This window comes from Vigna umbellata, chromosome 3 (assembly GCF_029865625.1).
Source record: "Vigna umbellata cultivar VRB3 chromosome 3, Vumbellata_1.0, whole genome shotgun sequence".
Taxonomy (NCBI): domain Eukaryota; kingdom Viridiplantae; phylum Streptophyta; class Magnoliopsida; order Fabales; family Fabaceae; genus Vigna; species Vigna umbellata.
Window position 1 is genome coordinate 47350868 of NC_142167.1, and position 14276 is coordinate 47365143.

Consider the following 14276-nt stretch of genomic DNA (forward strand, 5'->3'; position numbering starts at 1 on the left):
TTATACCTTCAAATGTTCATTTTCCGATGCAAATTTATTGATTGCGTCAGCAGCATTGACAAGAAAATCCGGTGTAATTTTCTTTTCCAATGAACTAATTTGTTCCTGTAAAACATAACAATAACAATGTATACAATAATGTAAAATTTCAAACACGTTATTTAAATTGTACCTTAAGGTGTTCATTTTCTGAAATCAGCTTATAGATAAACTCATCGTTAACAGGAAACTCTTGTAAAGTAGTTTTCTTTTCCAACAATTTAATGCGTTCCTGTAAAGCATAAAAAATAACGATAATAATAATAATAAAAAAATTACAAGAATGCATAAATTTCAAATACTTGGTATTTGATTTGTACCTTAATACGTTTATTTTCTAAAGTAAGGTTATTCAACTCATCGTTAGTAACATTTGTAGGTAACTCCCTTCCAATTTTCTTTTCGAATGAATTCACCAGTTCCTGCACAGAATAAAAATAAACACATAAAAATTCAATATCAAATACTAACAAGTGAATCAGGTTGAATTAACTCATTAAATGACTAACTCATGATAGATCAAATCGGATCGAGTCGGATTATCTGTTTTAACAATTTTATAAACACTTCATTATTTTTTTCACATTAGTTAATTAGAAAATTTGAGTATGTCCCTTAAAATGTTGTGTTTATGATTCTAATACGTATTCAATATTCACACGCATACAGTATTTTTGTATGATTTTTTAATCTTTGACACAATTCTGACCCAGGACGATTCTAACAAAATATTAATAAGGACAAATAGAATAATTTTTAAAACTCCCTTATTTTATAAGTTTCTATTACGAATATAAAAATAAGGAACAAAATTAGAATTTCACTGCACTAATGAAGGTGTGTAAACAAATTGAAATTAGTTTTCAAGTAAGAGATTATTAAAATTGATGAACAAACAATTTTGGTAGAGAAGCATTGGAGAGAGAAATTAGAAACCAATAAATTGAAAGCACTACGTAAATATAGTAAATAAGACGTGAGAATTATATTCTTTGTATTATGTATAAATACATGTACAAAGAGTATTATTACTCATTCCAAAAGAAAACTAACGAGTGAAAAGAAAAATAATATTTAATTTTTCTAGATTATTTTGGTTAAATTAAGTGTTTGTTAAAAACTAGAGATAAAACCAATGTATAATATGTATAGGTTGGTGTAAACCTCACCTTACAAGTCGGTTTCGTAGGATTGGATTAGGTTTAACGTCCACTTCTTAACATAGTGTTAGAACTATGATTAGAACATATTTGTTTGTTGGATATATTGTTTCATCCCACTAGGCTACCTATAAACGTCTAGTCTCACGCTGTCCACTTCTTAACAGTTTTTTATTTCCATCCATCTTAATATTCTCTTTCAATACAAGATTAGCAGCAACAGGAAGGTATGAATAATTAACAGAATACCTGCACAGTTTGAGGTTGCTCAACTACTTTCATGGCAGTCTCTAGTTCCTCAGTGAGCACTGCCTTAGCTTCTTGGAACTGAAACTCCATCTCTTGCAAATCAAGCCGCAGTTTTTCAGTTTCCTGTTTCTTGGCTTCCTTGATTTCTTCGAACTGAACCTCCTTCGCTTGCAAAACATGTTTTAGGTTTTCAATTTCTTGTGTTTTGGCTTCCAATTGTACCTCCTTCTCTTGCAAAGCATGTTGTAGTTTTTCATTTTCTTGTGTCGTAGCTTCCTCAATATCATAATGAAAAGACAAAACATTTAGCATGTTGGAGATAAACTCTTTCATGCTTCTATTTTAATTTACTGTAAATAAATAAATTACCCTCATTGTCTTCTCTTCCTCTAGAAACGAAATTAAATCTTTCACTTTCTTTGCCAGATTATTTTTTGCAGCTTCAAGTGCCTTTGTTTCTTTGGCAGCCTACACTAAGTTCAAATTTAAAAATATATATTAATTATAGATAGGAAAGTAAAAGAGCCACAATGAAAAATCTAAAAACTATAGTTTGCCAATGGTCGAGGATTTCTTATTTTTGTAAGTTTAAATTTATTGATAAATTTGAGCATTTTAATTAACTTTTTATTAAAACTTATATATTTTCCAGTTAAGTCTTTGTTAATATTAATTGTGTGATATGACTGTTTTATTTATTTGTTTTCACTTGTAAATGTAAAATTTAATAATTAATATAAAAATAATATTATGGTTAAAATATAAAATGATAATTAAAAGTGATTAAATAACTTTTATTGTTTTTATTGAGAACGTGTTGAATAACTGGATCATTATTCGTCCTAATAACTTTCATATCATCACATAGAATTATGAAAAGATTGTTTCATCACTATTATTAATGAAACCTACTTGTTATCCAATCTATTTTAAAAAAATAATAAAAATTATTCATGATAACAACAATATTTATATGTGCAACATTTCTTAACATGTAGAGAGAAGTAATTAAGATGATACAATAAAATCATAACCACGCCATCTAATTAATAAAAACTTAAATAGTAAAAACTCAATTAAAAAATTGAGTACTTAATATACCAACAAAATTTAATTAAAAACATCTAAATTTATCATAAATTTATTAATTTATATTTCCTACACATATATATATATATATATATATATATATATATATATATATATATATATATATATATATATATAGTATCAGAGATGTAGAGAATTTTATGGTAACAAAGCTCACCAATTTCTTATGAAAAATGATTAATAATGCTGATTAATTTTAAAATGAAAAATACTATAGGAATTTGCTAATGCTTTAAGAATGAAGAAAACTAAACAAGAGGGAAGAGGGAACACCATTTTAAGCTTTCGAAGTTCTCTCCGAGCCATTGTTCTCTTCCTGGAACACACTACGAAAATTGTTGCTTTCTTTAACCTCTGGAAATAAGTACGAGCAATATAACCTCTATATAGACCCTATAATAAGAAGACAAAAGAAAAAGCACATTAAATTTATCATGTTTTATATATAATGCACCAAACATCATACCATGTGAATATATGGTTACTAGTGAGATTAAACAGTTGCCCAACACCTTCGATGCTTTAACCTCGTGCTTGTTCATTATAAAATACCATGTTACAATGATTGAAAGGGTAAGTGAAAGACTTAAAATTTCAGTTGAGATTCTAGTTATAAATGATTATTTTTTTTAACCAAAGATAACTGAAGAAATATAATACCAATGAAACTTGAACCAAACTGACATAAAACACTACTTCTAATCCAAAATGTTATTTTTTATTTAGTTTTTTCATTTCTAGTCAATGTAAAACTTAGATACGACAATGTATTTATGTTGGAAGTTCCACGTCGACTAGAAATAAGGTTAATTTATAATATATAAGTGGTGCAAGTCTCACCTTACAAGCCGATTTTGTGGAATTGAGTTAGACTTAAAGTCCACTTTTTATCGGTATCTAAGTTTTATTCATATATATTATAAATAGTATCCTACCTGTATAGCAGCTGCAGCTTGTGATCGTTTTCTGAATCTAAGGTCATTTCTAGCAACCATCCCTCTCAAACCAATTTGAATATAAATAGCTGAGGCATAAATACTTTTGTAAGCTTTTCTGGAAACATGCATTAGGAAATCTTTCTGAATTTTCAAAGAAGCTGCTTCTCTCCTCATGCATTCATACTGATGTCGTGCGAGTTGTCCTACATTAAATTCAAAGCACATAAATATACAATCAACATGCAATAACATTTCACTGATTACATAGTAAAACACTACAAATAGTCCTAAAAGCTTCACATAAATGACACCTTTCGCAACCCTTTGAAGTTCTATGGCAGACAACAGCAATGAGATGAACTGTTTCTGACAGAGAAACGTGCGGAGTTTTCTCTGAATGACACTTGCAGATCTTCCCAGGACCTCTGCACGACATGCATCTAGTTCTGCTATTTGACTTGCTCTCAGAAACACTTTTGTCTTTCCAATCTGCAATGGGAAATAGTTCAGTCAGCAAGAGTTTTATTGTTTTTCCTTTTATGATCTTAAATGAAGCAATCACAGAAGCACATAGAAGCAATGCAATAGCAGTTAACTTGTTTTATTCCGAATAACATTTTATTTCAAGTCCATGTTAAAGCAAACCAGCATGCAATGTAAATGCTACAACTGAGATGAATAAAAAATCCAGTTGGATAAATTGGCACCTGATAATCTTTAAGATTGACTCTATCTAGAAGCCTCTTGCAAGCAGTCTTCCTATTAGGGCTGAGAATGTATGGTTATTGTTATTCAGTTTCAAATACTCCACAATCAGATTCATCTAAATGACTGGAAAAGGCAAAACAAAAAATGGAAAGGTATGCATGAAAATACCATTCTTTCAGAACCTCAGGTTCCAGGATGCTAAACCTCTGAACAAATTCATCAAATTTCTTTCTAGTAGGATATCCAGCACAACTTATCCGAATTGCCTCCATTACTCCCTGTGAATGGCATCCGCAAAGTCTCAAGTCACTTGGCCACAGTACTCATGTCAGACAAGAGAACACAGCCAAAATGGCATTGAACTTACTCCACATCGAAGCTGCTGCAACACAATTTTGTTCCCGAATATCCCTGGCTTCAGAAGATGATTTGGCTTTACACAACGAATGTAGTGTGGCTCGGTAGCATTTAGTGTTTCAAGCAAAGATTGCAGTTGTAGCTTTGTAATACGTGCATTAAGCATAATGCAGATGAATACAAGGCAGAGATAATTTTCATATATATACTTGGCAAAACAAAACAGACCTTAAACTGAGTGGCAACTGAAGAGAACTTTTTCGATTTTGTAGCATCCTCAGGTAAAGGTGGGAACAACCCTGAAACAAAGGAGCACTTGGAGGCATTGAGTATGTCAGCATGCTCTGGAATAGCGTAGTCTTTATTTTTATCAAGGAAAAGATCAGTTTTATAAGTGACCTGGAATTGAAAACCATCATATATTAAGCCTTTTTTCTTCGTGAATGAAATGAAAATAATAGTTAGCCCTTGAGAAAACTATGTAGACAAAAATGTACTTCACTTACATCACCAGCATAATGCTTAATGGTGAAGTCAGTGCGAGAGAACTTTGGCTTGTTGAAGCGTTTGTTGTCTTTGAAGGTTTGATACAGCTTTTCAGCAAATGTTTCGTGCGTTGATCTTGGAAACATACTACAAAGAATAAGCAGGACAACCTCACAATCTCAAAGGTCATGCATATGCAGATGCCATTGCATATCTATATAGAAGTATATTTAATGCAAAAGTGAATAATATTAACCAATCCGTATCTAATTGAATAACCACAGTCAAGTGTTTGAGCCACTCAGTATTGAAATACATACCAGGCCTCATCCAGGAGAGAAATAATGCCAACTGGTTTCTGCAGTTACAAGTGTACATCAATTAGAAATGTAAAATACAAAAGAAACAAGTATATCTCAGTAAAGTTCAAATACATACTCTTTTCAGAAAAGAAAATGTTAAAGCCTAACAAGAAACAATAGTAAACACAGGGAAAAGATTCTGAATTTCCTCTCTTTATTACAGAACAAAACACCCCTACAAACGAGCTTACTCCTTTATAATGGAATGTGTTCAGTTTTACAAAATATATTCATAACTTCTGTCAGGACACCACCTCCTATTACAAAGTTCTATTAAAGAAGAAACCAGGAAAAAGGAAAAAACAACTGTTTGTGTTTGTTAAAACAGCTGTAAAATCTTATGTTGTTGGGAAGCTTGTATATATAGGTGTGTTTTGGGGTTATGGGGGGAGGATAGGAAAATTAGTGAATAGTGGTAGGTTTCTGGAGTGTTTCTGTAATAATTCTGAAACTTCTATTTGAAATTCTCAGGTTTCTCTGTTTGAGTTTTCTTTCTTTTTTGAATTAATGCCCTTTTACTCCTTTTTCCTCTTCTGATACACCTTAAACCCTCTTCTCTTAAAGGTTATTTCTCTGACTTGTTCCTAACATATGCAGTTATATGTACTAGCAAGCCATCTATGAACCATTCTCATCATTTTGTCCAAAAATCGATGGCAGTAACATCAATAGAACAATCACTATTCGCTAATCATGACATGTGGGAATTTAATTTGAATGGATGTTTCAAAAAAGGCATCATGAAAACTCATCAGGTCAACCACACTCACATTATCACGAGCAGGATTAATTTAGTCCAAATGGGAGTGGAAACCATGGTAGAATCATACATATAAATGAAAATACATCTGATGCAAGACTGAGATGAGAAAATGATAGAAGTTTCCCACAATGGCAAAATTGATGGAAGTGTGAACTGCACCTTCTCTATGAGATCAATAACATCTTGATTATCCACGAACTCAATATAACTCCAATCAATCTCTTCCTTTTTATATTCCTCTTGCTCCATTTTGAAGATATGCTGCAAATGAAGTGTTCATTGAGTCAACAGAAATTGTTCAACAGATGATGAGTACCAACAAGATGGACAAACTAAGGGAATCAAACCTGGTTGAAATGTTGCTGTAATTTCTCATTTGCCAAATTGATACAGAATTGCTCAAAGCTGTGTCCCACCAATTAGACATTACAAAGGAGAGTTTGAAAAGTTAGTACCATAGGAAAAAGGGTCAATTCCAAAAAATGACACTATTTTTCTTTTATGTTTTTCGTTGTTTTCTATTAAGTAAGGATGTTTATAATATAGGACAATCTTACTAAAATAAATTATATATAAGCAAACTCAACTCAAGTAATGTGGAAGAGAAGATCAAGTTACAAACATATCTAGCAAGGAACTATCAGGAGTCATGTTATAGGAATAATAAAATCGTCCACCATCGTTAAGAGCTACATTATACACTCAATCATCTACTAGTCATCTTCCAAAAATTTTCAACTATACCCTCTTTCTAAGTTTCCAGCCATCAACAACCAATGCAATTATTTCTACTCCCAAAATTCTAACACAACTACCTCAACATTTTTTAACCATTTATGTTATGCTTGAATCAGACAAACAAAATACTCTGGCATGTGAAGAAGACAGATCCATAACCAATAGATTCTCTCTACGTAGAGAGCGTTAGGGTAAACTTAAATGTGATAGATTTAGTTAGGTTGTTTATTTGTTTAAGACTTTTGTCAGTTTTAGAGTGTAAGAGTCAGTAGATTAATGCAGTGGCTTTTAGACAATAATAAGGAATAAATGGTGTCCTAATGGTAGAGTTTATAGCTTTGTAGGTGAAAAGCCAATATGTAAGTCTATAAATTGTAAGTGTCTTATTGACACATAGTGTGGAAAAACATCAAAAGCATATTCACAAATATCTAAGCGAGTGTTATTTTCTAACATAGAGTAGAGTTAATAAATGCATTGCGCATAAGTTCCTATAGTAAATAAATAAACTTCATGTCAACATCTAGAAAAAAGGGGTACTGGCTAAGCACCTGTTGGTTTTGAAACTCTCAAATCCATATATATCTAGAACTCCAATCAAACTATTTGACTTTGGATCTTGCCCAATAGTGTCGTTTATCTTGCACATAATCCTGGACAACACATGTTTGCACCAATAGAATCAGGGAAACTCATGTACATTAAAATGAGCTTTTATAAGGATATGTAAACTTTTGAGCATCATAGATATATTACCAGTCAAAAAGCCTTGAATAAATTATTTTAGCTAATGAATCTCTTCTGAGAGCTGCAGAATTTGGATCAAGTGATTTTGTTATGGTGTCGCCACGAGTCACTATAATGCTTTTGCAGAAAGACTCTTCAAGGGACTTCTCATCACACCTTCCACAAACAAACAAATAAATAACCATAGAAGTAATAGACTTGGAGATTAACTTTTAAGAGAAACAAAAAATAAATTAACGACTTCACTTACATCAAAAGCTCAGCTGCGGTTTTTAGGTGGAAATAGGATTTTTCATCCTTGGGCTGACAGGAATCAAACACCTCTTCCACTCCCTTAACAAAATCAATGTTTCCTAAATGAAGTATTGCAGCTACTACTCGAAATATAGCATCCTGAGAAGAGGGATGCCAAATATTTCTAATGAAAACAATTAATAGAAAAAAAGAAGAAACATATATACACTCTCCAATGGGGATGTTACTGAGAGGTACCTGCTCCTCAGAGCTGATCCCAACAACCTCCATAGCTCTCTTAGTTGCAAAGTACTCCTTAGAATCATCCAACCCATCCAGCTCAATGCTATTTGATTGATTAAGGTAATGGAATTTTCTTGGATCTCCCAATTTATACTTACCAGATTCCTAGACATGGGAAAACTCAAACAAAAACAATGAATCTCATAAGCTAACTTAAAAAAACTTCAAAACCCAACTTTTGAAGCTCATATGCATGTAGAGAATGCTCATGAACTTTTTGTTATGAAACCATGAATCCTGTAAGCTACTTGGATCAAGGTAGTGACGAGGGAATTGGATAATTTGAGCTTATAAAATTTAAACCTCTTTGTCATTGTTGTACCAAAACAAGGAAGAATAATAATGTACCTCTTTAGGTGCAGCACACAGCATATAAAAGCAATGATAGTTTCTCTCAGGATCAGAAACTTGACAAACACGGGATCGTTCCAGCAAATATGTTCTGATAGCAGCTCCTGAAATTCTCCCCTTTTGATCAAACTGAATCTCCACAAACTTACCAAAACGACTGAAATTATACTATGTAAGCTTAGGACAGACTTTAAATCAATTTAGGCAAAAGAGGGTGCAGAGGAAATTACAAAGAAGAGGAAAAAAGATCTAATTGGACAACAAACTCAGTACCTAGAATTATTATTCCTAACTGTCTTTGCGTTGCCAAATGCTTCTAAAACTGGATTGGACTGCACAATTGTGCATAACATGCAAAATAAGTAATAACATCCAAAATTAAATTTCTCAAGAATGTATCACTAATCTTACAGTCATAGTACTGTGAGAGAGATTAATATGTGGCCCAGTAAGCTTGGGGTTAGACAAGAAAACTAAAATGCAGAAACTTAATCAGAACACAGGGCAAGATTTAGTTTCTTACCTCGAGAACTTGTTGCTCCACAGACCGTCCTTCAGTTTCTGCTCTCCCTCCAATAAAAGCAAGATACTGCATAAGCATCTTTGTACTTTCAGTTTTTCCAGCTCCACTTTCTCCACTAACCAAAATAGATTGGTTTCTTTTTTCGTTTATCATCTTGCTGTAGATAGTTATCTTGGTTAGTGAATGCAGACACGTCTTATTCATGATTTTATATCATTTGACAATTCCCAAGAATCTTTGATACTGCTACGAAACCAGAAACGGTAAAGAAGAGATATAAAACCAGAAATACAATTTTTGTGTAGTTACTCAATGCAAGAAGGAAGAAAGTGTTATCATTCTATTACCGAGTGCAGTAGGTGATGTATTACAAAAAGATAGATCTGTTTCTTCGAATTGCTATCTCCAGGATGTTTTCCTATGATTTTTCTACTTCTCTAATGGTATCATATTTCACCTTGTGTGCTTAGTTCCACCATGCTTAACAGGATTTTTCCCGATTGCATTAATTGACTTATTATCAACTCATATGGCAGTAGATTCATCATGTAGCTGCTCCACATCATATAAAACTTTTCTAAGTCAAATGGCATGATTTGTTGCGGCTGCAGTAGAAATATATTTATCTTCAGTGGTGGATTGAGCTACCACCTCCTATTTCTTTGAATTCCATGAGAAAACACCACTACCAAATGAGAAAACATAACTTGAGGTACTCTTGGCATTGTTTAAACTTCTTATGTAGGCACTATCTATATATTCTTGAAGATCTCAAATTTCATCCTTTAAAAACCATAAGCTACAATCAGTTGTGCCTTTAAAAACCAAATGATAACTGTTTTCTGCTCTCTCACATACCCTTAAAAGTGAAGGAGTTCCGCTATCACGTTATGAAACTAGAAACAGTAAAAATAAGTTATAAAACCAGAAAAACAGTTATCATTTCATTATTGAGTTCAGTAGGCAATGTATTAAAAAAAGATAGATCACAAAAGTTTTCATTTTGGTTAATACTCAAAAGAGAGATATAAATTTCCACAAAAATAAGGACCTAGACTCCTCAAAAAACATCGATTATCACTGATTTCAACTTAACAAAAAAGAAGTTGTTGCGATGGATACAAAAACCAAAAACAAAAACTATCAAATGGTATACGCTCCATAACACGGACTTATTTGTTTCTTAATTATCTAGACCTGTTATCTTCTTTAAAGCACAGAAACAGGTTAAAGCCACCAACCAAAGCATAGAAAACTGAGAGCAGCAACGAGGTACCTATATGCAGAACTTGCAATAGCAAAAGGGTGCGGGCTCTGCTCACCAAAGGCCGCACATTTATACTTTTCCATGGTACTAGTTCCAGTCAAATGAGGTAACTTTTGAAAAGGGTTTACAGCTATCAATATACTTCCCGTGTATGTCTGCAAACGACACCATAAAAAGTAGTTAAAGCTTCATTGCAGTGAGTGTCACAGCAAAAGAAAGCACATCCGGAATATCGATTCAACATCTTACATAAATCTCATTTATGGAATATCGAATTTGCAAATTCTGAAGAAGTCCTGGTTCATGCAGATATGCCAGTCTTGTCATATCTTCCACACCAGCAGGTGGGAATTCTGGATCTTTGGGATACATGTTAGCGGATTTTCTCACAACCTGCAATGGAAATGCAGATGGTGTTGAGTGCTTTCGACAGTTTAATAATCTCATTGTGTAGGTGAATTGGTTTAACTCTGAAGTACAATGGAAAACTCTTGCAAACAAACTTCTTGACAAGATTTTAGATAAACTACACAATTCCTTGCTAAAGAAGTATCTATGATATGAATATCAGATGCACAGAGAAGGTTCAAACCCTATCACATACTGTGATATTCATTTTCACCAATATAATAATGCATCACACACCCACAATAGCCTCAAAAAGTACAAAGCATTGGAGAAACGAACTACATATACCAGACAGAAAATTTTGTTTGCAGGTTTGTGTGTGTGCATGTGTGCTACAGACGCATATATACGGATTTACCATACATTCAGGAGACTCACCCTCGTGTCCGATTCAAAGAGGATCATGACCTCGTCTTTGTTAGATTCCTGGATTTCTCCATCTATCCAAGCTAACTCAGTGTCCTCTACCCAAACATGGGACCCCACTACAAAATTGACCTGATCAGCCTGTGCATTCAAAAGAACATCAGTGCCTTTATAATTTGTGAACATGCAAACCAATTGGTGAGAATTTGCTCCCACATTACAAGTAAAGGTCAATCATATAAATGAAGCCAACGTTGCCATTGTTACATGACAACATAGTAAATGCCACCTAGTTAAGCACCCTTTAAACTTCAAAAAGACATTGCATCCTTAACATAAGTAAAAAAACAAAACGGCACTTCTGCATGATATTTGTTAAGACGCAAAGTAAAACAAATGACTGTAAAACAACAGACTGTCTAACTAAAGGCCTGGAAAGGAAAAGTAACACAATGTGATATGGAAAGTGTAAAAGAATTATTACCATTGCCAACAAAATGTTATGTGCCCAAATGAATCCGAGGATCAGCTGCTCAAACCTTGGATTGCATCACCAGAATCTACCAAGCAATGTGGAGAAATGACTTGAGAATATTGAATCTCTAAGGAGCAAGGACTAAATTATCTTGCTGAGCTATCCGTCTGTCTATCTAACTCTAACTTAAAGAAACTTGCTAGTAATATATATATATATAAGTTGGCCTTTTCTTGGTATGAAGATTGGAAGATTCAAATGGGAGTCACCCCGGGAAAGTGGCGTTGCAGAAGAGGCTTCACAATCACGTGGCTTTTCACAAGAAGATGATCCAACCTATGCTAACCCCTCCTCTGCAACTATCTCCCTCTATTCTCTTCTCTTGTTTCTGTCTCACTTTTTTCCTTCTATGTCTCAAGCCAATTGTCTGGTGCGTGTCTTCCCCAACAACGCAAACAAGTTATAGCATGACACATGAAATGTGATCACAAACAACAACTATGCGTGTAGGTATATCTATGTATCCTAATCTTATGTAACTGGCACACCATGAAATCCAACTTCACATGCTGTCCTTATTCTTCTCACAAAAATGCCATATACACTTCCAACTAAAATAGAAAATCTCTGAATCCCTCGTTGTTTCTTCACACCTTGGATTCATTGTTCGCACATGAATCTCACACATACACGTATGCACTATGTCATCATGCGATCCCCTTTCTTGAATCCAGATACACCATGTCTTCCAAATTCTTGGTGCATGTGGAGACAGTTTTGACGTGATCAATCTCAGAAAGTGTCCTCAATCTTTCTTCTCCCTTGATCCTTTTTTTTTCCACACCATGCATCATCATCTGCAAATGATGATCCTATGAAAAATCCAAAGAAATTAAGAAATAACACAAAAATCTACACGCCTTTTCTTGAATCATAGCCTCTAGCATCCACCCTCATCGTCGTTGAAGTACTCATCGGTGCAACATCACCAGTGTGGTAGTTTTTCTACCATTGAATTGAATCTGAATATCTGATAGAAAATTTGTTTCTGGCAGAATTCAATGGCTTAGAAAATGTCACTTACTTGTTGCATTGGTGCAACGGTGGCATGTTAACTTTTTTACTTAACAGATATGAATCATACCAATGTTTGTTTACCCTTATTCGAGGAAAGCCGGAGATCTAACTAGCTTCTCTACGTGGTTAAATCTACCTCATTTTCTATTTTTGATCTAATTTTTTCTATTATAGTATTAGTATTAATATTACATTCAAATCTTATTCTAAATTCGTGCTAGTTATGGTCACAATTATTGTTATTTTTATGTTCTCAACTATATACTCTATTGTATTTGTCTCGATCGAACTGCGATATTTTTTTTTATCCATAATTTCTATATTATTATATAAAGGGATTATTCCTTTTGACCGTGCTGAACTTAAAGTTAACTTAGGTCATTTTTAATTGAGTTACGGTGGTCGTCTTTGGCCATACAAGTGGATTGGGCTAACTCTATTTTCGCCTTTTCTTTGTTGTATAAATATTGTCGACTTAGGCAGACTTCACTGTGGATTGATTGGCATTTATCATGACTGGTAACTTCTGTGACATGGTTTCCTTTTCCTTTTTCATTTTGGTCTATTGCCTGCAACTTATTTTTTTTATGTTGATGACACTCTAAGATCTAGTAAATTGAACCTTCCGTTGCATAATTTAGTACAGAATAGTTCACATTTTGGAGATTGCACAGACAAACAAAACCGAATGAGAGCACAAACTCATAATGGATAGGCCTTTTCCAATGCAAATGATGTTTTCAACTTGTATAAGATTCTTGGAGTGCGTGCTAAATGTTTATGTTAGACCCTGTAGAGGAACAATCTTGGAGTTAGGCGTGCAAAGGAAACAAACTACATTTGGGTTCTGCTAACTTAAATGATCAATGCAGATGTAATGCAGAAGACATTCTATTGGATTGGAGATGAACAGTATATTACGGCCCGAAGGAGCAGTGATATTCCAAGATCAAGCTGATGTGCTAGTGAAAGTGAAAAGAATTGTGAAAGGAATGAGATGGAATACCAAATGGTGGATCATGAGGATGGTATAATGGTTTCAGAGAAGATGTTGTTTATTGTCAAGCATCCTAACTTTTTGTTTGCTGGAGACTTGTTTGGAAGATCCATTTCAGTTTGACTCATCATGAACTTTATGTGGATTTTACTCAGAAAAAGTTATGTACAAACATATTTTCGTTTTACTTGTTTTTGTTAGCACACACTTAAATTTCTTGTACAAATTAAACTTTGTGAGTCTATCATACGATGCAATGATATAATCATCTGTTAGTATAAGAAATTAATATAGTTAATATGAGAGAATATGTTTTTAGTATTACCAAGTATGTGAAATAGCTCATTACATTATTTCAGGTTTAAACTTTAAGCATACAGTTATATTAAATGTTTCAAGTTTAAACTTTAAATATACAGTTATATTAAATGCTGAATTAATAATTCTATTATTATATATTTTTTATGTTAAAAAAAAGTTTATGGATTGACTCTAACGCATAAAACTTTGGAAAATTTGATCTTGTAGGAGAGATATGAAAATTCCCCAGTTGAAACGTCACGACCATCATATCTCTCCAAATCCTACGATCTAAAATGCAAGACCATTGCATTTCTC

General features: G+C 33.3%; 1 protein-coding gene across 1 annotated transcript; it reads right to left on the reverse strand.

Annotated features, from left to right (window-relative positions):
* Positions 1–11238, reverse strand: LOC148202755 (myosin-8-like). The gene is made up of 26 exons (XM_088109682.1): positions 11122–11238; positions 10585–10728; positions 10345–10490; positions 9069–9225; positions 8819–8877; positions 8543–8702; positions 8150–8299; positions 7908–8050; positions 7667–7813; positions 7462–7563; positions 6520–6577; positions 6332–6433; positions 5368–5405; positions 5068–5194; positions 4790–4960; positions 4572–4703; positions 4373–4482; positions 4204–4264; positions 3808–3985; positions 3494–3699; positions 2832–2951; positions 1818–1916; positions 1449–1724; positions 360–461; positions 173–271; positions 1–105 (listed from the first exon to the last, which is right to left on the reverse strand). Exons 1-26 carry the CDS (start codon positions 11146–11148, stop codon positions 1–3), a joined length of 3219 nt encoding a protein of 1072 aa, XP_087965808.1. The 5' UTR covers positions 11149–11238.
* Positions 11239–14276: the final 3038 nt, after the last annotated feature.

Excerpts from the sequence above, each read along its gene's own strand:
- LOC148202755 (XM_088109682.1), bottom strand. The coding sequence starts at position 11,148 with ATGATCCTCTTTGAATCGGACACGAGG. Across the intron at positions 7,814-7,907 it reads ACCGCAGCTGAGCTTTTGAT|GTGTGATGAGAAGTCCCTTG; the intron begins GTAAGTGAAGTC and ends TGTTTGTGGAAG. Across the intron at positions 6,434-6,519 it reads TACAGCAACATTTCAACCAG|CATATCTTCAAAATGGAGCA; the intron begins GTTTGATTCCCT and ends CTTCATTTGCAG.